The 23932-nt window shown below is 50.3% G+C and overlaps 10 protein-coding genes across 10 annotated transcripts; 4 read left to right on the top strand and 6 right to left on the bottom strand.

Moving 5' to 3' along the window:
* Positions 1-279: 279 nt before the first annotated feature.
* Positions 280-2249, top strand: BO94DRAFT_453973 (benzoate 4-monooxygenase cytochrome P450; the record flags this gene model as incomplete). Its single annotated transcript, XM_025607588.1, has 6 exons — positions 280-643; positions 716-898; positions 955-1304; positions 1387-1792; positions 1878-1979; positions 2059-2249. 6 exons carry the CDS (start codon positions 280-282, stop codon positions 2247-2249), a joined length of 1596 nt encoding a protein of 531 aa, XP_025473394.1.
* A 65-nt stretch (positions 2250-2314) lies between these two features.
* BO94DRAFT_530014 (SDR family NAD(P)-dependent oxidoreductase) lies at positions 2315-3575 on the bottom strand. The gene is made up of 4 exons (XM_025610582.1): positions 3300-3575; positions 2973-3251; positions 2624-2906; positions 2315-2565 (listed from the first exon to the last, which is right to left on the bottom strand). The coding sequence occupies exons 1-4, from the start codon at positions 3414-3416 to the stop codon at positions 2393-2395; spliced, it is 852 nt and encodes a 283-aa protein (XP_025473393.1). The 5' UTR covers positions 3417-3575; the 3' UTR covers positions 2315-2392.
* Positions 3576-3936: 361 nt separating this feature from the next.
* BO94DRAFT_580460 (uncharacterized protein) lies at positions 3937-5202 on the top strand (the record flags this gene model as incomplete). Its single annotated transcript, XM_025615329.1, has 4 exons — positions 3937-4089; positions 4139-4243; positions 4301-4674; positions 4743-5202. 4 exons carry the CDS (start codon positions 3937-3939, stop codon positions 5200-5202), a joined length of 1092 nt encoding a protein of 363 aa, XP_025473392.1.
* Positions 5203-6278: 1076 nt separating this feature from the next.
* BO94DRAFT_541430 (uncharacterized protein) lies at positions 6279-7594 on the top strand (the record flags this gene model as incomplete). The annotated part of the gene is made up of 3 exons (XM_025613046.1): positions 6279-6579; positions 6647-6678; positions 6704-7594. 3 exons carry the CDS (start codon positions 6279-6281, stop codon positions 7592-7594), a joined length of 1224 nt encoding a protein of 407 aa, XP_025473391.1.
* An 86-nt stretch (positions 7595-7680) lies between these two features.
* On the bottom strand, positions 7681-8541 carry BO94DRAFT_541429 (uncharacterized protein; the record flags this gene model as incomplete). The annotated part of the gene is made up of 2 exons (XM_025613045.1): positions 7681-7821; positions 7888-8541. 2 exons carry the CDS (start codon positions 8539-8541, stop codon positions 7681-7683), a joined length of 795 nt encoding a protein of 264 aa, XP_025473390.1.
* A 1569-nt stretch (positions 8542-10110) lies between these two features.
* BO94DRAFT_552214 (fibronectin type III domain protein) lies at positions 10111-13982 on the top strand (the record flags this gene model as incomplete). Its single annotated transcript, XM_025613587.1, has 13 exons — positions 10111-10378; positions 10553-10624; positions 10671-10932; positions 10978-10998; positions 11048-11117; positions 11184-11255; positions 11309-11433; positions 11500-11757; positions 11817-11998; positions 12057-12325; positions 12356-12540; positions 12596-13663; positions 13742-13982. 13 exons carry the CDS (start codon positions 10111-10113, stop codon positions 13980-13982), a joined length of 3093 nt encoding a protein of 1030 aa, XP_025473389.1.
* A 468-nt stretch (positions 13983-14450) lies between these two features.
* Positions 14451-16419, bottom strand: BO94DRAFT_562038 (GMC family oxidoreductase). The gene is made up of 2 exons (XM_025614262.1): positions 16042-16419; positions 14451-15970 (listed from the first exon to the last, which is right to left on the bottom strand). Exons 1-2 carry the CDS (start codon positions 16261-16263, stop codon positions 14525-14527), a joined length of 1668 nt encoding a protein of 555 aa, XP_025473388.1. The 5' UTR covers positions 16264-16419; the 3' UTR covers positions 14451-14524.
* An 838-nt stretch (positions 16420-17257) lies between these two features.
* On the bottom strand, positions 17258-18100 carry BO94DRAFT_592509 (uncharacterized protein; the record flags this gene model as incomplete). The annotated part of the gene is made up of 1 exon (XM_025616147.1): positions 17258-18100. The coding sequence occupies one exon, from the start codon at positions 18098-18100 to the stop codon at positions 17258-17260; it is 843 nt and encodes a 280-aa protein (XP_025473387.1).
* A 284-nt stretch (positions 18101-18384) lies between these two features.
* Positions 18385-20114, bottom strand: BO94DRAFT_592507 (phthalate transporter; the record flags this gene model as incomplete). The annotated part of the gene is made up of 6 exons (XM_025616146.1): positions 18385-18652; positions 18708-18744; positions 18794-19304; positions 19365-19616; positions 19678-19849; positions 19903-20114. 6 exons carry the CDS (start codon positions 20112-20114, stop codon positions 18385-18387), a joined length of 1452 nt encoding a protein of 483 aa, XP_025473386.1.
* Positions 20115-20698: 584 nt separating this feature from the next.
* Positions 20699-23620, bottom strand: BO94DRAFT_506030 (Zn(II)2Cys6 transcription factor). Its single transcript, XM_025609559.1, has 5 exons — positions 23562-23620; positions 22343-23498; positions 21590-22293; positions 21377-21541; positions 20699-21321 (listed from the first exon to the last, which is right to left on the bottom strand). Exons 2-5 carry the CDS (start codon positions 23177-23179, stop codon positions 20931-20933), a joined length of 2097 nt encoding a protein of 698 aa, XP_025473385.1. The 5' UTR covers positions 23180-23498; positions 23562-23620; the 3' UTR covers positions 20699-20930.
* Positions 23621-23932: the final 312 nt, after the last annotated feature.

Here is a 23932-nt window from a genome sequence, read left to right as displayed (position 1 = left end):
ACCTGCTTCATGCAGCAGGGTGATTCGGGATGGCCGGTGACAGCTCATCATCGCTGTGATGTGACAAACGCATCACAAGCCTCATCCAGGTGTCAAGTACTTGACTGGTCCATGATCACTGAATTACTGCACACTGCAGCAGTGATATCAGCAATGTGACACTGGTGCATATAGCACTTCGGTAAGCGCGGATGTAATATGGTAGGTAGATGACAGTAGTAGAAGAAGACAGACATATGAAGCGTGTCTCCTCCACTTACAAACATCATCATACTCAGGATGGATAGCTTACTCGCTCTGGGTGGTGGAGCCTTGGTGGGGATTGCCATCCACCACGGCCTCTTCATTCACGGAGAATGGCACGTCCAGGCTCCTAACATCCTCCTGGGTCATCTTCTTGCCTTTGCCCTGCTTCATGCCTTCCTTGACTCTGTGATATTCCTCTCCATCATCACAGGCTATCTCTCTGCTCTAATATCCAGCATCACAATCTACCGTGTATTCTTCCACCCTCTACGCCGTTTCCCCGGTCCCCTCGGTGCACGCATCACCAAATTATGGCACGTCTGGCAGGTCAGAGACTCCAGGAACTATCGAGTCCTAGACGACCTCCACACCCAATACGGCGACTTTGTCCGCACAGGTACCCCCATCCCCTCCATCCAAATCAGCATTCCCTCCCCCATAACATCATCAAATATCTAACAATCAACAGGCCCCAACGAACTCACCATCTTCCACCCAGACATCTTCCTAACCATCGACGGTCCCAAAAGCACCTGCATCAAAGCCGAATGGTACGACCTCCTCCACCCAAAACTATCTCTCGTGACAAGCCGAGATAAATCCACCCACGCTGCTCGTCGACGCCAATGGAACCGTGGCTTCACATCAAAATGTACCCCTCCACCCCCTTCCCCGTCCCCCAAGAGCAACACTTACTAAATAAAATAGCATTGGACCAATACATCACCAAAATCCTCCCCTACATCACCCAACTCGAGCACCGCATCAACCACGACATCCAAAACAACCACATCTCCAACGTCACCGACCTCTTCTACTGGTTCGGATTCGACACGATGGGCGACTTCGTCTTCAATAAATCCTTTGACATGCTGCATCGCAACGAATGGCATTTCGTAGTGGTGTTGCTCCGTCGTGCCATGTCCATCTTAGGTCCGTTGAGTCCGGTCCCGTGGTTCGTGCAGATTGCATTCAAGCTCTTTCCCAGGGTATGGATCCTAGGTGATTGGTTCCGTATGGTAGCTTGGTGTGAAGGGCAGATGAGGGAACGGATGGAGGTATCCCTATCCCTTTCTTATTCCCTTCCTTCCCTTCTACTTACCAGTTCGGTCTGATTCTAACCCAACCAAAACCCCCCAGCTCCCCGAAGACAAAACCCCAATCCCCGACGTAGCCCACCACCTCCTCCTCGCCGCAAAATCCACCCCCGAAGACTTCCCCTGGCTCTCCGGCGACAGCATCCTCGCCATCGTAGCGGGGAGCGAACCCACCGCCACAACTCTAATCGGTATATTCTGTGAATTGGCCCGTTCGCCACATCTCGCTGAGACAATCTACCACGAGCTTGAAACCGTGGATATCTGTGATCCGAGGGCAATAGCGAAGGAATGTCCGTTCCTGGAGGCTGTTATTTCGGAAGCGTTGAGGTTATATCCTGCCCTGCCGACGGGCGGGAATCGGAAGACTTGTGAGGAGGTGTTTGTGGGGGATGTGGTCGTGCCGAGGGGGACGACAGTTGTGGCGCCGAGGTGGTCGGTTTTTAGACGTATGCCCTAACCCCTCTTTCTTTGTATTGGGGATTGGGTTTGGGGGTGTGGGAATGGGCTAATAGTATGTATTGGTGGTGATAGGTGAGGATTGCTTCGAACGCCCTGACGAATTCATCCCTGAGAGATGGTACGGGAGGACAGAGATGGTTAGGAATAAAGCTGCGTATGCGCCGTTTGGGACTGGTATGTTCTTCTTTTCCTTTCATCCCACTGTATTTCGTTTGGATAGGTGTGGGTGTGGGTGTGGTGTTAATGAGTGCAGGCCATCATAGTTGTGTAGGACGGTTTCTGGCCATGGATGATATGAGACTTGTTACGGCGAGGCTGGTCAAGAAGTATCATTTGCGGTTGCCGGAGGGGGAGACCGGGGAGTGTGTGTTGGGGGATTTGAGAGATCAGTTTACGGCGACGCCGGGGAGGTTGAGGGTTAGGTTTGAGGTGAGGGGGGGGTGATTGTTTGAGATGGTTGAGTAGAAGATAAGATGGATTAGAGGTAGTTCCGTGGAGAAGGAATTAGGAGCGAGAGTTGGATGCGTTGAATAAACAATACAATCTGAGTATCCCGTCCTCATAAATTAGGCTTCATACGGTACCGGTCAGGCATGAAACGGCCATCCATAAACCCCCGCCATCAACTCCATCCCATTCTTTATCTCCTCCCCCTTGGCCTTCAACTCCTCCACATCCCAATTCGCCCACACCTGTCTGCCATTTAGGAATGCGGCCTCGGGACTCGCCAGCCAGACCGTGAAGTCCGCTGGGAGGTTCACTGTATCATTCATTAGTACAACAATAATCCAAAGTAATACCAGGGGAGAAAGAAATACCCGAATCCATAGGCAACTTCTCCTTATCACCCCCACTCTTCTTAAACACATCCGTCTCAATCATCCCCGGATGCAACGCCGCCGCAAAGACAGTCTGATTCTCAGCCGCAACAAATTCAAGCACCTTGTGCAGAGCGAGCTTCGAACTCAAATACGCAGAGAGACCCGGGACCATAGTCGCCGGGAAGGTTGTTGCGGCGGTGATGGCGATGATGGTGGCGTGGGTGGTGTTGGCGGTGGGGAGGAGGTGTTTGATGGGGAGGTAAGCGCCTTTGACGTTTGTCTTTATCCTGATTAGTATTTTGCAGTGTATAGGAGGATGAGGGTAAAAGATAGGAAGGGGATGTACCTCGAAACTTAACCACCAGTCCTCAGGAACCGACGATGCAATGGATGATGGACCAGAGAGGTATCCTGCGCCTAGGATAAGGATATCCCAGGGTCCGATTGTAGCAGCCAGTTCGGCAAGGCCCGACTCGTCTGTGACACCGAGAGCGTGGACGGAGCTGTCGCAGGTGAGAGCATCTTGGGTGGCTTTGAGGTTGGATTCGTTTCGACCGACGAGGATGATCTTGCTGGCGCCAGCGCGACAGAAGGAGAGGGCGGTTGCGCGGCCGATGCTGCCGCCCTGTACTGTGTCAGTGAGGGAGATGGGATGGGGAGGGACGGGACATACTGCGCCGGTGATGATGATGGTCTTTCCCGCGGCAGTTAGTTCCGGGCGCGAGGGAGAGATGGAGGGGTAGGTGTCATTGTGCCAGGTTGGAGTGAGGGAGGGAAGAGGGGGGTTCATTTTGATTGACTGTCTGTGTGTGGGGTCGGGTATATTGTGAGGTATGTGGATGAAGTAGGGAGTGAGTGATGCTGAAGTATGGAGAGGGTCTCGTATAGCTTACTCAGACCTGTCCAACAAGGGTAGAAAAGACCCGGGGGAAAGCAGCAGAGAAGCGGGAAGCCCCCCTGCCCTTTGGTAGGTTCGTCCCCTGTCACCTTTTCGCTCAGGCCAATCGCCACCCAACATAAAAGCAATAGTTATAAGCCGGGGGGATCCACTGCTCGTGTCAGTCCAGCCTGCTGCAGTCATGCCCTGCACTGTAACCCCGACAGCCACTGGCAGTCCACCCGACGTCGTACATGCCGCGGAGGGTATTGGTTTGCTGTGTGCCTCCTAGTTAAGGGTCCGGTCCCCGCCCGGCAACTTGCAGCATCTCCATCCAACTCGAGGCTATTTTCACCATGTACGGCTGAGGGTATTTCTGGCACTCACGCCTCTCCATCCATTCATTCATTCATTCCAAGTCGACCCAAGCAACATGGTCGGGCTCAGTGCCAACGGGATCAAGCTCCTAATATGGATAGTAGTATTCACCGTCCTGACCACCCTGGTGCTCGCCCTGCGATTCTGGGCCATCCGCCTCAAGCGCCGCTCCTTGAAACTGCACGATTATTTGGTCCTCCTCGCATATGTGAGGCTCCGATCCCCTTTTTATCCCCCACAACCACTGATCGGTTCAGATCAGCACCTGCTGCATGGCCGGTCTAACCTGGTGGGCCATTGCCAACGGTCTAGGCGCACATACTGAGGATCTCTCGACGTACGAACGGGGCGTGCAGTTTCAGGTACCATGCCTCCTTCCTACATAACCACCAAACTCCGAAAATTGACGCAGTATATAGTTAATAGTAGGCAGCAGCGTAACCTGGCTCGTCGGCACCGTGGCATGCAAACTATCCATGATATCCCTCTACAATACCCTGTTCCCCTCTCGACGCTTCACATGGGCCATCTGGGCCGTGACCGTCCTGGTGATCGCCTACTTCATCGCCTTCATATGTATCTTCCTGACGCAATGCCATCCGGTCTCCTACGGCTGGCATCCTGTTGAAGGAGGGAGCTGTCGCTCGCTCTTCATCCAGGAAATTCTCTCCATCACCCTCAACATGGTCATCGATACGTTGATCGCCGTGTTACCGATCCCTGCTCTCTGGAGATTGAAAATGGCTATTCGGAATAAGATTACTATTAGTGTCATGTTTGCGATGGGCTTGATGTACCCACCCAATCTCTTCTCCCTTTTGTGGTTAGCCGAGCGATGTACTAATTGCATTGTGTGGGTAGTGTGGTAGCCGTCATGGCCTTCCGGCTCGAAATCACCCTCAACCCAGCCACCAACGCCGATTTCGTCCAAGGTCTCTACCTCGTCGGATTAGTAAGTTTCCTCGAACTCTGGTTGAGCATCATCGTGGTGAGTCTTCCAACCCTGGCACCACTATTCCGGATGTATGTCGAGCCGGTGCTTGTACGAGTTTTGGGATCCAAAGGGACCGGGAGTAACCAACCGCGGCGGCTACGGGAAGCGCAGCATACCATTGGAAGTGATCCGCCCAGTCGGAGGAAGTACGCCATGCAGGATAGTTTTTTAGAAGAGGGGTATGAGTTCGGGATGGTGGGGCCGGAAACGAGGGTGAAAGTTTGTGGAGAGGGCGGGGCAGGAGAGAATAGTCAGGATTCGTTGGCCGAGTTGGTGGGGAAGGGAATCAGTGTTCGGCATGACATTCAGATTGAGAGGGAGGGATAGCATAGATTTTGTAATGGTGTTGGTGGTTATTGTATGTTTAGCATTCAATATAATGTCATCTTTCTCACCTCAGTTCCGAAAACTCGTCCCCGGATCTTCCCAGAATCAGTCCAAATACGATCCTGTGTGCTGAACAATGCATGAGTAAATACAAAGCAACAATAAGTGTTATGTGCCAAGATGCTTTGTCCTCGTTGTATCAGAGCCAAAAGCTTTTGCGCACCACACAAGGGAAAATAACAACTATTGTAAGGCCTACCGTAGAGCTACCTACGCGATCCTTCAATAACTTGGCAACGGTAATACATGTATGCCTCAGGCATAGTACAGGTATATTACTAAGCGGTCGGATGATGCATTGCAGCAAAGCGAGGGTTTTACGTTCCATATACCACCAATATTGCGCTCCTAGGCATCTGCAACTAGCTGATAGGTTCATTCCTACAACTTGGTAGTAACCACAAGTACAAGCAGTGCTTTGACACGTCTTTTTTATTAGGGAAGACGATCGACTCGGATGCAGAAATCGTGGGGCACGGCCGCGGCAGGCACCGAGCGAACAACCAAATGAGGGGATCGCTTTGCAACTAACCATCAAACCCAACGCCAGCCTCAAAACCGCGTGAATAGCTTCAAATTGTTTGGCTCTCCTTGAGATCTCAGCTTACATGTTACTGCCACCCTCGAAGCTCTGAACGTACCAAATTGGGCACACAGTTCCGACAGGGTCAGAAAATCCCTCTTCAGACCGGAGATGGAAAAACACATCGGCCAATTTCAGAGATTTCATGGACCCTGCAGCAATCCACAATTTGGTGGATCCTCGAGTGGGCCTTCAAGTACTAGCGGAGTCTAACCAGTAATCACACCTGGACAGCGATGGGGGATTAAAGGTAGGGTCTCAGCTATTCCCTCTCCCAGTTTTCTATCCATCAGTTCCTACCGACCAATTCCTAAGTCTCCTGTCACTTGTCTTTGGCAATGGAATCTGAAGCGGCATCTGGCATTAGTAGCTGCCCGACAGAAATATTGTACCTGGTGTTTCAATTCCTATCACCGGCCGACCTCCGAGCACTATGTCTTGTCAACAAGGCTTTTCAGAACTACGTCGAGCCACTGATCTACTCGAAAATTCAGTGGACTTGTTTAAGGCCGAGTTTCCTCCCCCAATCGCTCTTTTCTTACGGACAATACTATGCAGGCCTCAGCTGGCTACCTACATTACAAGTCTCCACTTTGATTGCGAGTACTTCCGCCGATGGGGCTTGGGAGGGGATCCTAAGATTGCCATTTCCGGTGAACTAGAGGAACCCATTGCATTCATCCGGGCGACTGGGGTCACCTATGGCGATCTTTGGATACAGGAATTACGCCAGGGTACATTAGATGCTTGGCTTGCTCTTCTATTGGCGCAATTATCAAATCTGAAAGGCTTTTTTCTCAGCCCCAATTTTACTCAGTAGAGTAAACTTGTCGGTATGTGCTCAGATCAGCCATACAGCCTATGGATGATAGGCTACCCGACTTTCATCATCTCCGAGATGTGTCTTATCATATCCATGCCGACGACACGTCACGCAAGAAGAGGGCCAAGAATACATCCGATGTCTTGCCATTTTTTTATCTACCGACTGTCCAACGCATTTCGGCCTTAATTGAGAACCCGGTTACGTGTATGTGGCCTGCAGCGCACTTACCTGTCTCGAATCTCACATCACTTGATTTGACCATTATACGGGAAACCTATCTTGGCGAAGTGCTATCCGTCACTAAAGAACTTGAAACCCTCCGTTGGGCCTGGTATTTTGATATTGATGTCCAAGATCAATTCATTACACCAATTGTCAACCTTGATCAGCTTGATACTGCGTTATCTCATGTTCGGGGTACTCTAGCGGATTTGACCATCTTAGCTGAGTGTGGCAGGGGATTCGATCCATTCCATCCTTCTATAAAGACAGTGGGATCCTTGAACATGGCCAATTTCAACAAGCTTAAAAATCTTCAAATTCCGCTGCCTTTTCTCGTGGGATTCGCACACGATACAACAAAACGATTACAGGATGTGGTCCCAAGGAATATCGAATATTTACTCATCACAGATAACTTGAGGCAACAGAATATGGATGTAGCTGATAGAACAGGTTGGCCTTTATGGGAATGGGACGACTTTGCCATTACGGACTTGATTCGATCATGGTTGGAGGATTGGAGGGCTTACACACCTCATCTTCGTGGTATTACTGTGCGACTAGAATGTTCGGATTGGGATATTGGGGAATGGCCCCCTGAGATGATACAGCAGTTCAGGGACCTTGGTGCTCAAGCAGGGGTTGAAGTTGAGATAATTGACCTGACATCTATAGAACCCTTATGTACATGGCTTAGTTGACAGATGATATATAATCACACTTGCTCATCCTTGGCCACTTTTAATAGTCAATGGTCCAACATAATCCATGACCGATCCCTGATAACCTAAGAGGTACATAACTGAATCTGGTCCTTGATTGATAGCCCCCCTGCGATAGTGCTCAGATCGTATGACTCTGGCGTAATGTTGATGTTCAACTCTGCCATTCCATATGTCTTAGCAAACAAGTCGCATCCCCAGATTTTCTAGACCATATATGTTAGTCCTGCCGCTACACTCTGCAAAGCAAAATAGCAGTCACAACCACTCACATTCTGAGGATTTCCACAAGGATCAACTTGCTTGAGCTTAGCTTCCACGCTGTCCCACATAACCGTAGCAACTCTTGCCTTCTGATCAACCAGCGGAGCGTTATGTATCGTATAATACATATGCGCAGCCATTACCTCACCAAATTTTTCTTCTCGTCTATGCTGCAAATCCTCTCCTGTATCATCCTTCCACATAATCTGGCAAAGCTGAAGAGTCTTGAGAACCTCTGTGTTGGCAAAGTTATACGAAAAAGAAGTCTCTCCCCTCTGCGAAGACGCTATGATAATTTCGTCCTCGAAAGCGAGGACTGTCAAGGCGTTGGGCTTGTTATTCCTTCCGGTAATGCTGTACAGGTCCATATCATCTTGGATCTCGTTGTACCCATCGAGTGCCATTTGCCAGAGTTGTGCGTCGGTGATGGTGCTGACTGGGCTGTTGAATGTGAGGTGGCTACTCCATAACCAATTCCGGCGGGTCTTTCGGCCGGGGATGGCGTTGATTGATGTCGGCCAGTTGGTTGCGAAGGCGTAATCGAGTCTCACGCCTAAAGGACCTTGCGGGTCGCGTCGTATAGACAGGTCGTATGGTTCTCGGGCGCTGGTGAATGCGCACCATATTACCAGGAGGAGGTGGAAGAGTTGGGATATAATCATGGTCTAAAGCCTCAGTTTTTTACTATTATCACTGATGATTTTAAAATGTCTGCACCCGTAGGAGAGGGATTCTTACCAAGAGGAACAGTGAGAATAGTGGACTTAAAACCACTGGTCATCTAAGATCCAGCAATCCGTGCCATTTTAAACACCGTAGCCTCGCTACACTTTCCATGTCGTATAGTACGGGTACACGCTACTATCATGGCCTACATCCATAGACTGAGACCCTTCGCCTATCAACCACACTATCCGATAGCTGCTGGGTCTGATGAGGGATTATTCTGTTTACTGTAGTCTATATCATAGTTGTCAACGTGGCTAACATGAGATATCTGTACTTGTATGGAGCCAACACACCCAATGAATAGCACAACGGTATCGATGATAGTACGATAGAGTGGTTGGTAGCATTGGCACGGAGATATCCGGTGCCATACTCACGAGTATTTACATAATGTGACTCACATCGGAGATTACTATCATGAACAGACTATTCCCTAGACATGAAATGGAGCCATCTAGTGATGAAGATAGAGAATTGGACTGGTAGTGTTGTTGTTCGGAGATGTTCGGATCTTCGCGATTGCTGCCAAGAACGCGCTTGTTGTGAACTGCTGGCTTGCTATGGGGTTGTTATCAGTCAGTATAGCTAGTGATTATGATCAAGTTTTTCATCGGAGTGGTTGCGCGAACTTTAATAATCAAACTGATTTCTTTCTTACAGCTATTCTTCATACTTACATACTTCGCATAGAAATCCCGCTACAAACCTATCACAGAGCTGTTACTTGAACCTCAAATAAGAGATATAAAGAAACCCCTGATAACGACTCTGAAATAATCTCAATAATCCCGAATTTTTCCTAATCTACCCTATGTGCAATACCAAAAGGATGTGTATTAAGTAATACCAAAAAGAACCCTTCCAAAGTACGGACCCTTGACATGGATCCAACGGATCAATGTTAAATCTCTGCACCCTAAGGCTATCAACTCAGCGCTAAGGAATTGACTGAGACCCTACCTCTACATTCTGCGCCTATTATAGCCAATCATTCCATGCATCGGATCACGGATGGCGGATTGTTAATCTCCCGAGCCCCAGGGTCCAGTTTAGCGCGCCTTGTGGGTCGGCTACACTTCGGCGGTTACGCGATGAGAACCACTTCTTTCCTCAACGGCATCCGTTGGCATTTGACATTTAAGATTATGTCTCACTCCCGTACCTGACTTCAACAACTTTTGGAACTGCTAATCTGTGAGCAGACACTACTGAAGTCATGAACCAATATCCGCTGTCAATAAAGCATCTCATAGGAACTATCACAATGGGTGGACCGATAATCCTCGGTCATGTCTCGCCAGACCTTCCAAAACGCGAGGGGAGCAGTGAGGAAGGAGCAGTAGCGCTCTTATGGATGGAGATGGCAGGCGGAGCTATACAGTACACTACCAGTGTCGGTTTCTCTGCATGGATATAAGAAGGCCATGATGTCGTTGGGATTTTGGATAGTATTGCATTCGCAAAGCCCTGTTTTTCCCTCCTCTCCTCCTCATCCTTTCGCTATGTACTCGCAACTATGGAACGGCCTAGCGGTCATTGCTACCCTTGGGAGTTGCGTCCTTGCGGATCATCGTCTACATCGGCATGTGCGAGGAAACTCAAGCGTGGAATGGGACCACTTGATGATGAGAGATGATGATACGACCGAATTCGATCCGACAGATCTTTCTTACATCCAGAGTATGGCCGCTATTGGTGACTCGTACTCGGCAGGAATTGGTGCTGGTGAGCGCCTGGGTGCTATTACCCAAGCGCTACAGCCGGAAAGTGGTAAGTGCTCTCCCTCACAAGACTGTAGCCTATGGACTGATAATCAATTCTCTTTCTGTATAGACTGGGCTTGTAGTCGTTACGATCACGCGTATCCTTATCTCATACATACTGATGAGCGCCTGGGCAATCAGGCATCACGGACCTTTCAGTTCGAGTCTTGCTCTGGTGCAGTCATAGCCGATGTTATCAACAACCAGATCCCTAGCATCAATGGGAACCAGCAAGTGATTATGCTATCTGCCGGTATGTGTGCCCAAAGCCTCTTTCTGAACTGGTCTAACGTGTCTAGGTGGCAATGATGTCGAGCTCTCAAACATCCTTAACCAGTGTATCTTTCAATGGGCCGTATTGAACTCCAACCAAGTAGCCGTGACCAAGGCAGCAGCTCTTGCAGATCCTGATTATACTTGGGCAGGGAGTTATGACTGGGACTCGTTAGGTCTTGGCTGCGATGGGCAGTTGGCTCGCACAAGAAACCTCATTGCTGGGGATGCCTTTAGCAAGAGCTTGGATTCTGTTATCGAGGCGGCCAAGGCAAAGCTAGGGTCAAAGTGAGTACAGTCGCTTTATTGGTATCTAAAAGCTAATTAATATAGGGGTATGATATATTACACTGGGTAAGTGCCATGCCGTCTATCACTTTGGCATCGTTGACAGGTTTATCAGGTATGCCAAATTTTGGGCCGAAGATCTATCATCTGCGTGTGATAGTGTTAGCTGGGCAACATGGATATATGTGAGTAGCATGACTGCAATACAGTATAATACTAACGTTTGTCAGAAATTCTACAACATCTTTCAGAACTCGCAGAAGCTTACGACAGATCATCGGAGAACAATGAATGAGCTTGTCGATTCTGTCAACGCGCAAATTGTTCGTCTCCTTACATTCCTTCACTGGAAGTTGTAACTAACATGGTTGCTCAGTCGGCTGCAGTAGATGGAGCCGGATCCCAGGTCAAGTTTGTCAATTATGACTCCTATGTAGGCTATTTCAATGGCCGCTTTTGTGAGACTGGTGTAGACGAATCAACAGCAGAAAGCAACACAAGGTTAGTGAAACGAACTGCAGTACCTAATATACTAACAATATTAGAACCGGCCTCATGTTCTACGAGCTCAATACTTGGGGATCCTCTCGGCCGCAATCCCTATAAACGAAGCCAAGACAACCCCTTGAATGGAACATTTGAGGGCTCCGTGAACCAACTCGCGCAGATTACACTGCTTATGGACCCAGATGCCACGTTGTCTGACCAGGCCTTTGTCTCGGACGCTGCTACTGTGGATGCCACTACTGCCATTCTTGGAGAATCGAAGATATCCCTCAGTGCCGAATCTTCGGATCTAGAAGTTCCGAATATCCTACCAGACGGGTACGTCTTTGGTTGTCATGACGGACGTTGATCTTTTGCTAATCAATGGATATGAACAGATACTGGCGTGTTTTCCATCCCCAGATGTTGCTTCATGAACTGATTGCCGAGTTGGTCATCTATGAAATGGTCAACTTTAACGAGCAAGATAACGGATACCCAGCAATTCCAGAGCAATTCACCTTTGACTCGTGCCCTTACTATCCTCCAACAAACGGTTCAAATGGGACTACAGACGGCCGTACGTATCACTGTCATATAACGTTAATGCCACTACTGACCTGATATCCCTTGGTTAGAGCAAATCGCTTTAGCATCATACATCAATCCCCTCTCTGACCCAGCTGCTTGGAACCGGATCATTGACTATCCAGGAGACAAGGTCACCGTTCTGGTCGCCAACATCCTCAACGTCCCGGACACGACGGTGGATGTGGACTGGCAGAAGGTCATCAACCGGGCTTATTCCGCAGGAAAACGCGTCCTCGGCTATGTACGGACAGGATATCTCGGTGTGAGCCAGGATCACTTCCAGACCCGGCTGGGTTCGAGCGACCTTGCTGACTGGGTCTCGCAAATCCAAACCGACGTCGACTAGTGGTACAAGTTATACCCCGGCGTGATTGGGGGCATCTTCTTCGACGAGGGCTGGAACGATTGTGGAACAGACAACCAATATTCAGAGCTGTATCGTTTCATCACCGATACTAAGAAGCGCAAACACCCTGGCGCCTTTACCGTCCTCAACCCAGGTGCTACCATGCCGCAGTGCTTTGAGCATAGGTCCGTCCAGCAATAGCTTGTCTGACGTCTGAAATAGAGACTAACAGAATACCAGTGCCGACACGCTCATGACCTTCAAAAACAGCTACGACACATACATGAACCACTACGTCGCCAACCCCGACTGGACCCCCAGCGACTCGCGCAAGCTCTGGCACATTATCTATAACGTCCCAGCGGACAAAGCCGGAGACGTTGCCGCGCTGGCCCGCGAGCGCGGAGCCGGCCTCATCCACATCACCGACGACAACCTCCCCAACCCATACGACACCCTCCCCGACGACACTTACATGCAAACCATTATGAGCGCCCTTGATGGTGGTGGACCAGCCATTGCAGACCCTTCAGCGTATTCAGATCCCGGCGATTCTGCATCCCAGCCCAGCTCGTTATCGGTTACCTTTTCCGACTATTCCTCCGTGACTCTAAGCTGGGATGCCAACTCCAAAACCCCCTACGCATACGCCGTCTGCCGTGACGGAACCGAAGTCGTCCGTCTCCCTGGCACAATGACCAAAGTCATCGTCGGCAACATCGACTCCGGATCCTCCATGACCTTCACCGTCCGGGCTCGAGGCACAGACGGCACCGAGACAAGCGATTCCAACTCCGTATCAGCCACCACCCTCAGCCTCCCCGACAACCAAGCCGTGACCAACGTCAAATCCCTCTCAACCGCAACCTCCACCACCGTCCAAGCCGACATCCTCGTCCCATTCGCCTTCGTCCGCGTCTTTCTCACCGACCCCGACACCCGCTGCTCCATGCCCTCCTGGCCCATCAACTACAATACCGGCAACTTCATTTGCACCCACTACATGGTCGAAGGCTCCGCCCTCTACCAATACACTGGCGCCAACCTCACCGACGGCCAAACCAACTACCCCTGGACCTGGACCTCCATCAACACGGCCCCCGTCTCCCGCAACGGCTACACCTACACCTGGACTCTCCCCATCGGCTCCTCCACCACAGACCCAAACTACTTCGTCGTCGAAGCCCAAGGCTACAACCCCATCACCAACGTCTTCCACCCCTGCCCCAGCACCGGCGCCTCCTGCACCGGCAAAGCTCCTTACGACTGCAAAGGCGAAACCCTCTGCAGCACCCTAAATGTCAAATGGTGCGACAAGGCCGTCAACTAAATGAATCGCGGCGTCACCCTCTACACATCCAACGCCGAAGCCCTATCCCTCTCCAGTAACTGCTGGGCCAACTGGGAGCAGTACGGATGTTCAGTACAAGTGCGCGGCAAAGACCAAAACATGAATAACTGTCAAATCACGGGCGATGAGATGTGGGAGGCATATCAGGATATCAGAAACATCGGGGGATGTAAGAAATGCGGTACTAAGCATTTTGGAAATGGGTGTTTGGTTAGTGTGGATTATTATTATGGATGTGATAATAGGGATAATGGGGTGAATTCGTTGGATACTTGATTTTCGTTTTGGTTTGGGTGGATGTTTGGGGGGCGTTTGGTTGGTTGTTTGATTAGTTTCTTGGGAAGAGGTACAGATTTCCTTTTATTATTTTGGCTTCATATTGAGAATAATTTTATTAGAAGATAAGCGCGAGATTTATGCGGCATGAAGTTATGGGTGATTGGCGGGCGATAGTGGCCATCGGGTATGTAAATAATTGCAATGCAATGCGATGCGGTGGAGTTTGGGCACACCCAGTGGGGCTCGGTGGGTTTCTGTCAATCTGGACCCACTACCCTGTGATGTGGGTGCGGGGTGGAGATGATCTGAATTACGGAGTACGGATATTGACATTTGACAGCCTTGATGTGGATCTAACACTTTTTATTGGGGTTAAGGGTGGATATACATTATATACAAAATAAAGATAGTGTTAAATTATCTGTATGGAAGTTGTAGAGGGTACGCTCAGTAAATGAACATTCGATTCCGTATGCTTAACTAGTGCAATGTAATGAAACATCAATTATGCAAAGACTAGTATGAAATCTCCTTCCTGATCATCGACTAGAATGGACAGAAGACCCAGCCTTGATAATATCCGCTGCCCTCTCCGCAACCGCATACACCGTCGCCACCGGGTTTCCATGCGGTGTCAACGGAAATACGCTCGCATCCACGACACGCAGGTTCTTCGTCCCGTATACCAACAATTCCTGGTCCACTACGCCGCCCGCCTCGCGAGGGAGCATTGCGGCTGTGCCGCATGCGTGGTGTGCGATCTGTGCAGTCTCGTGCAGCAATGCTTTGGTGGTCTCTAGATCAGTCGGGGCAGCAGGGGGCTGGAAAAAGTGCTGCAATGCTGGGAGAGCGGGGATCTGCTGCAGTTTCTGCACGTGTCGGGCCATGAGTTCCACGTCGAGTGGATGGGAGAAGAAGCATGCGTCAATTTTGGGAGGTACATCTGGATCCGTGGAGGTGATGTGGATGTTGCCGCGGGATGCAGGGAAGCATGGGATCAGGACGAGGATACCCACGGTGGCACCGGGCAAGATACCCAGGAGGATAAATGCGGATGCCTCGTTGGGGCTCTCCAGGATGCCGCGGAGAACTTTGTCGGGTCCTTGTTCACCAGACAAGAATCTGGCCGCAAGGTCAGCCTGCACCTCCTCGTCCAGCCTGACAAACGCCAGCGCTTTAACCCCGGATGCAACGTCTTCCAGTTCCGGGACCTTGTTCAGCGGACAAGGCAGAACACTCATGAGATGATTCTGCAGATTCCTCCCCACCCCGGAATTCTCAACCACCACCGGAATCCCCAAACTAGACAGCACCTCCCTATCACCAATACCAGAAAGCTCCAGCAGCTGCGGCGTATGAAAGACACCAGCGGAAAGAATCACCTCCCTAGTTGCCTTGATCGTCACAACCTCCCCATCACCCAACGCCACCTCAACCCCTGTAGCAACAACAAGATCAGAACCCTCCTCAAACAGAATCCGCCTCACCTTTACGCCCGTCAAAATAGTAACATTCTCCCTCTTCGCCGCCCCCACCCCAAACCGTCGATCTGCACCACTCCGCAACCCAGACCGCGCATCCACCGTCGCCGCATACGCCCTCGTCCCAACGCTCCTCTTCTGCACCAACAACTCCTTCGTAAACTCATACCCCTCTCCCTGAAACGCCTCCCCCCACGCCCTCAACAACGGATGATTCTTCTCCTCCTCAAGAACCGGATACGTCACCTGGATCGGCCCCTTTTCTCCAAACCCCTCCACCTCAACGCCAGCCGCACGACAAACCTCCACGTCTGGCGTGGACACATTCACCGACTTCTGCAAATACAGCTCCAAAGTCTCCCACTTCCAGTTTGTATTTCCTAGCTTCGCCCACGCGTCTATTCCTGCCGGCGAGGGAGGCACGTACACCGTTCCGTTGATGACGGATGATCCGCCGAGGACTTTTCCGGCGGGGTGTTCTGGTTCGCGGTTGTTGAGACCAGCCTGTATCCTATTAGCCTGTTTTCGGTCTGGCTAAGAAATGGATGGGAGTTGGGGGGGGGGGGGGATCATACCTGAGGCGCAAACTTCATATTCCAGTCCATCTCCGACCCCACCAGCCCATGCCAGGCATCTGGATCCTGGATTTCTGTATCTGAGCTTCGATCCGGACCGGCTTCGAGAACAAGGACATTCACGTCGGGGTTCTCGGAGAGACGGTTCGCGATGACGAGGCCGGCGGTGCCGCCGCCTATGATGAGGTAGTGAGTTGAAGAGGGGGGAGTAGTTGAAGTCATGGTTATATTCAGATCCACTCTGAGAAACGATCTTGTTGATATTAGTGTTGGAGATAGATGAAGAAGAAGTAGAAGATACTCTGCTGGCAGCTCAACGTCCTACTTATATGACAGACTGTCAGAGGGAAAGGAGTAAAAAGAGGGGCAAGATGGGTGGGTGGTACAGGGGTCGACCCGTCCAGAGCGAGTGAAAGAATGGCCCTTAAGGCATGTCAGCTTCCTTCGGGACTTTCCTCCCACTAGGATGAATAGTCAGCGCTAATTGCCGCTAAGGCATGTCTGGTGAGCCTAATTTCACCCCTAAAAGGATCAGGAGGTGGTCCCGGGTCAGATTTCTCGAGTGGGCGAATTGGAGTGGCTGTTGATTAGAAATGAAGGATGCAGGGTCCAGCCTTGTCTTTCATGATGTAGTTCCATGTCAGCATTCTGTAGTTTTTGCATCTGGCTGTGCATAGGTCTAGGACTCAGACACCTTCTTGATGTCAGCGTGTATTTTATACCTGTGTCACCGTTTGGCTGACAATATTAGCCGAAACGACACCCTAGTAATCCCCACTGTTTTACTCGTTTTACAGGCGGGACCTGTCATTCCCGCATCCAGACTAGTCTATGCGGCCCCACCCGACCCACCTGACAGTGTTGCCTTGACACCTGAAATCGAGTTCCACTTGTCTATCATTTGTAGGATACGGGGAAAGGGAAAGATAAAACCACTACAGAGATCCGAACCGCCATCTTCTCCTAACAATATTCCTAAGAAAAGTGGAGCACTCTACCCGCTCAGCAACAATAGGCAGTCAGTATTGGGAAATCCAGTACTAGTAGATATCAAGCATTTGGGTATACTGAAGGGGAGCACAGAAAGAGGTGAATTAAATTGGGAGAATAATCCATAAGACTTCTCCCAAGCGCAGCTTAGAGAATTTTACTCCTCAGCCACAGAATAGTCTATCCCAGATATCCCACAAATTACCACCCACACCCAACCCACAAATCAATCAAACCAACCCTTAATAAAATCCCAATTCCAACTACTCCTTCCCTCCTTCTCCCCTAGAACCCTCACTGCCTCCTTAAGCCCCATCCCCATAAACTCCTTCTCCTTCTCCCTCCCATTCTCCTCCAACCACTCCCTCCACTCATCCCCCAACCCAGACAACAAAAACTGCACTTTCATTGCCTCCGGCACACGCTGATCCCCCGGCGCAATCGCCCTATCGATCTTCCTTAGCGCATGTTGCATCTTCAACGCATAGCTCAAGACAGACTTTCCATTGTCATATCGAAGCGCCATTGCGGCTTTTATCCCATCCAACGGGTTCACAATATAGTACTTCCTGTCCAGGTACGTCCAGATGTCCTTTGCCGATGACATGTGTTCTACTTCGGCTAGGATCTGCGGGGAGAGGGTTTCCAGGATCATTATTCGAGCCCGGTCGTTGAGCGAGTTATGTGGTGGTCGGGGACATCGGTAGGAGGGGGAGAAGCGGAGGGGGAGGCTGAGTTCGAATTGGGGGAGTTTGAGTTCGAGTTGGGGGGTGCCGGGGGGAGGAGGATAGCGGGGTTCATCGAGGATGGGATCGGTGGTGATGGGCCTCGGGTCGGAGATGATGGGCCAGTAGCCGATTGAGCGCAGGTCAGCTGCAAGGGCTTCGCACCAGAGCTCGTAGTCGACTGGGCCGGTTAGGTGGGGGAGACTGGCGGTGCTGCTGGCGGTGATTTCGATCATGATGTCGTCGATCATGGTAGGATGATTTGGAGGTGTTTTGAGAGGTCCGATATCTTCGGGAGGTATGGTATCATCGAGAACCATGGTTTCATCGGGAGATAGTAACATTTTGTAGTTGATGAGTGTGAGAGAGACGGGGATAGAGAGAATATCAGCGACGATGGTGAGTACAATTCAGATGATAATGCTATGTAGGAGGAGGAAGAAGCGTCTTATATGCCGCTCTCAGGGAGCTTGGAAAGTCCACTGCTTGCATGCAACAAAGAATATCGGGGATTTCCTCTAAAGGCAGGCAGTCACCTCCTTCCATCTCTGCCAACCACATACTTCATCAGAACTACTAATTCCGATAATATTGATGGAAGTTCCACTGATATCTATATTCTGATGGGCTAGAGCGTATACTTGAAACCCGCCAACCCTTCAATAGGCTTTCCTCCGTTATCAACCCGCTTGTTCGCCTTCTGAAACTTCCAGATAAGCCCCCCAACAATCAATATAATCAGGGCATTAGCTATCATAGTCGTCAACAATCCGGGCCGGTAATTGGGGGCATCCTGCGCCCTGAAGACTGTCGTCCCGATGATTCCTCCAATGCTACCACCGCCGATCAATGTAGCGGATGTGAAGGCACGTTTCCATTGCCCACGAACGTTATTACTATTGAAGTGTTAGTATAATTGTATCATGAAGATTGAAACAAGAAACACATCACCTTTGCCATGATACCAAAGCCGGACAATTCGCGTTGGCTATAGTTGTCAACATCACTGCCATGAGCAGCCGAGCCAATTCACTCACCAGCGATAGTAGCCAGAAAAACGCCAAAGTAGCGTGGTCCCGATTCACTGAGATAGCCCAAAAGAGCCAATCCAAGCAGCCCCATCGCGGCATTTGCCGCAATAATGGGTCCTCGCAGGTGCCATTTGTCCGCGTAAATTGCCTCCACATACATCACAACTGCAGCAGCAACATATGGAGGTGCCACAAGACATTGGGCCTTTGCTACCGAGAACCCCATACTATCTTCCAAAATGATCGGAAGAAAGTACGCAATCGAGTAACTATTAGCGGTGGTTAGCATATACAAGGCGGCATACGCCCATAACTTACTATCCCCTGCGTTGCGGAGATAGCCTTTCAAGGTAAATGGCTCTGTGTAAACATCCGATCGATCATTCTCAATGGTAGCCACCACAAAGGCTGCCTCGGCCTCATTCAGGAAGTGCCATGACTTGGGCGACTGTTCAGGAAAGTCAACCAGGATAGCATAGGATCCAATTCCCATGACACATGTCAGGATCCCTTCAATCTATCCCATCGAACCTGTTAGTGATATGTATCAATAGCTTTCCATGAACGGAACACTTACGATGAAAATCCACCTCCAGCCGGCTCTTCCCGCAATCCCATTCATTTGCATCAACCCATAAGCCAGGATGCCACCAAACCCAGACGCCGTGCTCCCAATCAGATAGAACAGGGCATTCCGCTTCTGTAGCTCGTATCGCGTGTACCAGGTACTCAGAAGATAAACGCAACCCGGATAAAACCCCGCCTCTAGGGCACCAAGAATCACCCTTAGCCCAGCCAAGACCGGCCAAGTAGGCGACATGCCGAAACCCTATTCACATACAGTCAACACCACCACCCCACATCACCGTATCCTCGCAACCCATACTTACAATCATAACCACCCCCCACAGCAAAACAATGGCCGAAAGAAACAACCTCGGCCCCAACTTCCGAATAATCACCGTGGCAGGCGCCTGGAACACCGTATAGGTAATGAAGAACACCAACGAGCTAATACTGTATCCATTATTCTTGGCATTCATGTCCAAGTCCGTCTGCATCCTATCATAGAGTTAGCCAACTCTTGGCCCTGAAGCGGGGTTGGATTTCCATACCCGGCAACCGAGGCAGCCCCGAGGTTGGTTCTATCCAGCAAGCTGATACAATAGAGGCAGCCGAGTGTGACGACGAGACGGGCATCAATGCGTCTCATGAGTCGTTTTTGTTCTTTGGGGGTGAGGTAGTCGAGGGATTCGCCTTGGTGGATACTGTTGGATGAGGCGTCCTCGATGTGGGAGGCGTCGCCGGAGGTCTTTTCTGGGTCCATTGTTGTGCGTTGGGTTGGTTTCGAGGGATTGGGAAAGATACTGCAGGGGTGTAGTGGCCATGGGGATAATTTTCACAGGCATTATATAGCTCATGAAACATGATAGCTTCCCCGCATGACCCCGCAAATTGAGATCCCCAGATTATGCCGTCTCGAGCTAGCAGGGGTGAGTTGTTGGTTGATTGGACACGAAGCATCCGGTGCATGCAAGTGGTCGGGGAGTTGTCATCCCCGCTGCTGCTGCTGCTGCTGCTGCTGCTCCATGGTGGACGATAACTGAAAAAGAAGACATAAGAACCGACTTGAGGTGTTCGAATAAAGCTTTCATGCACTGTTACCGGTGAAGTATGAGAGAGGTGTGAGATTCTGTTGAAACCAAAAGTCAATATCCCATGAACCATGTGGATCAAAAGGTTGCAGGTTCGTCTTCTCTGCTCCAAGACGGGCCTCACATGATCTCGTTGATTTCCCAAACTCAATGAGAACTGTACCGCTGTTCATAAGCTGAGCAGTTGGGTACACCCATTCCAATGCATCTAGGTATATCGTGGAGCCAATGGAGTTTGCGAGTAACTGGATTATAAGGACCAAGCTATCTCCAGAAAGCCTTCACAGAAACTCTGCGCATCTCATCATAGTGGGGATGTCACGATCGAGTATAGGCTAGATAGAGTATATCGTAGATAGATAATATCGTACAGCATGCCGATACACATACAAAGAAACGAACACAACTCTAATGGTATCTAAAAGACAATCTCCTCCCGACATCACGCCAAACAATCAACCCCAACGCCAGTGACAATTTCCACCAGTCTAAAACCCTCCGTATGGATACTGATTGAGAGAACGATGCGGAGCAACATAATAGTCCCGATAGGGATGGTTCTCCATCGAAAAGTCCGCACTAGCCATGACCGGATTGATCACTCCAGCCGGCATTTTGGGACGAACAGGCGCATGGGCTGCGTCTAAAGAATGGTCGCCGTTTAACAACGCCAGAATATCTTCCGACATATGCATCGGGGGACCATGAGGATCACTCCAGCCCCAGGCTTCCTGGAGTTCCTTTTTCACGTGCTCGGCTTTCCAGCCGGTTTGCTTTATAATATTTTCGAGTATCTCGAAGGCTTCCTGTTGGGCCTCCCTTGTTGCTAGACATTCTGCAGCAATGGCTAGGAAGCGGATGGACAGACTCGCGACTCCGCTATGAGGGGTCAGCTTGGGCTTCTAGTGCTCGCATGGACTGGCGTTCGACTTACCGATCCCTTGAGTGTGCCACGAGGCCGCAAATGTCTCGTGCATGGCTTTGCTGCATGGTCTGCATCTCAGCACTGAATTCTGGCTCGACAGGGTTTGTTTTCGTTAAAAGAATTCGTGCGGTATGATATAACAGTCGAGCGATGATCGTAGAGCGCTTGATGAGCCTAGAAAATGTCAACAACCTTGTTTGCAGGAATTACTTGGATGCTCACCAGATCTCTGGAAAGACAGATTTCGAAGTTGTTTGCCATGAATGAAGATAGCCGAGAGGCATCATAGACCGGGGTACAGCTCTAGCCCACTGATCACACCAGTCATTGTAAGTACACCATTCCTGATAGCGCTGGCTGATCCGCATGTCATTGGCCGATGCCTCTAGTGATGGCGGCTGCGCTAAGGATCTGAAGTTCGCAATTTTTGCGCAGATAAAGACCATCTGGTGCGTCCATGCTTCTTCGTTGCCTGCAACACTAGGCTGGGCATGATTCAGGTCCAGTTCAACACCCCATCTGTCCGGGTCCCAGGAGAGTGTCCAATTGAAGTGCAGACAGTTAAGTAATTCCATGCTTACATTCAGCCAGAAACAAGCACCGCCAAGACCCGGTGTCTTCGCATTCCAGTGACACTCCTTGATCAAAGCTCTTGCACCAGCAATGTGACTCATACCTTGGATTGGTCTACCGGACATCAACTCGTATATATTTAGTAGGATCGCCGTTGTAGCACACAAGGCAGAGTCACGATCAGGATCTTGCAACGAGTGAAGAAGATATTGCGAGGCGACATTATGCAACTCCGCGGCCTTTTCCTCGCCATATGAGGCATCCACATGGAAAAGGTGCCGCGCACCGCATGCCAGGAGAGCTTTGAGGAGCATGGGCTCCTCTAATGCATGAAAAGGCAGTATATGCGTGAACTATCGAATAAGCTACTGAGCAAGCCTCATCGCAAGGGATAGTACTTACATGCTTCACTGCATCCATTGAGTCCATCCACAACCCAACCTCTTCGACAAAGACCTGTAGCAGATAAACCTCTTCTGGATTATTGAGACACGTATGGTTTGTGGCGTTGATATGACCCTGTTTCGTCGACCGAAAAGGAGCAAACGATGCAGTTGGGTCATAATATGGCGTGTTTGTCAACTGCGACAAACTGTTGAATGCGCCGCCCAAGTTCCCAGACTGGGGCGTCCCAAATCCTTGTCCAAAGGAAGCTTTCTGTGTGCTAGGGTTAGGGGTCAAAGAAGACCCTGTCGCAGTTCCCTTCTCCGGCGATGCCTCCGCTACCAAGGGAGGATATCTCTCAATCCCGCCCACATACTCCGACGCTATAAGTCGCGACTCATCCCGAAACGTCACGCCACTCGCTGGGATACGAACTACACAGTGCGGAGGTGTGGATTTCTGAATATCTATAAAGTTTAAGCGAATTCCGCGCCTGCATACTCTGCCCGACTTCCGGCAGTTCTGGCATCGATGCAGAGCCTCATCACATTTCAGGTGGCGTTCCCGACATGTTAAACAGCCTGTCCGAACCCGCCTGGGCTTCGTAACGACGATCTTGCCTTTGCGCTTGGCAACCGACGTGCGTGGTGTTTCCAAAGATGTGCTGTTCGGAGTGGATACCCCGCCCTCATCCGACGGACTCGTTCCTTGGGTATTGGCTTCGGTTGTAACAGCTGCACTGTTTTCATCGAGGTCGAACTCGAGTATATCGGTAATATGTCCGGATGCTGTCAGATCCAGTGTAAGGTCCAGATCCGACGGTGCAGAGACATGGTCGCTGATAGCTGAAGCCATATCAGGCTGTGCAATCAGAATCTATCCGTCGAGCCTCGACCGCAATAGATCCGTCCCAGTCTTCGGATATGGTCATCAGCAAGCCCCAGATTCAGCCCCCAAAAGTGTCACTCCCGGGCATTCTGGCCAACCACGAGATCGATAGTGCCGTAGGGCTTTCCTTCCAGTACCACTTCACATAAGTATCAGGGGCGGTTGGAGTAGACGAGGGTAGCCGAAGGCGACTAGGACCGATCGAAAGTTGTACGCAAATCTAGAGTGACACCGAAACGTGAATGCATAGGCACCGATACCTCGAAGCGGTTTCACAATCGCAGATCTGCGCAAACATACGGTTAGCATCGGTAAAGCAAAGAGCGACATCACACAGTCATAGACAGACCTGATGGTCGAGGGCAAAAGGAGCACAGTACAAATAACGGCGCAAATCCACAGCATCTGCCGCAACAAAGAGAGATGCCAGGGTCTCAAAAGATCCGCGGGGAGTCGTGAGTCCGGGACGGAGAGCTAATCCTAAAATGGTCTAGGGCAATCTGATCAATGCCGAGGCAGATTCGCCGATCTTCAACAGTCCAACTCATTTAATTGTATTTTGTGCTATATTTACCACTCAATGAGGGATGTCTATTGCGTTTTCCTATATGAACTAATTCCCTGATAAAAAATGTCTCGCCTTATAATCATAGCGCTATCATAGCGCTCTCAGTTTGTACCTAACATTACCTTTATCCAAAACTTTTGAAGCAATCAATC

The sequence above is a fragment of the Aspergillus sclerotioniger genome (assembly GCF_003184525.1).
Source record: "Aspergillus sclerotioniger CBS 115572 chromosome Unknown BO94scaffold_1, whole genome shotgun sequence".
Lineage (NCBI taxonomy): Eukaryota > Fungi > Ascomycota > Eurotiomycetes > Eurotiales > Aspergillaceae > Aspergillus > Aspergillus sclerotioniger.
The sequence above is the reverse complement of the archived record's forward strand: the minus strand, read 5'-3'. Positions and strand labels throughout refer to the sequence as shown.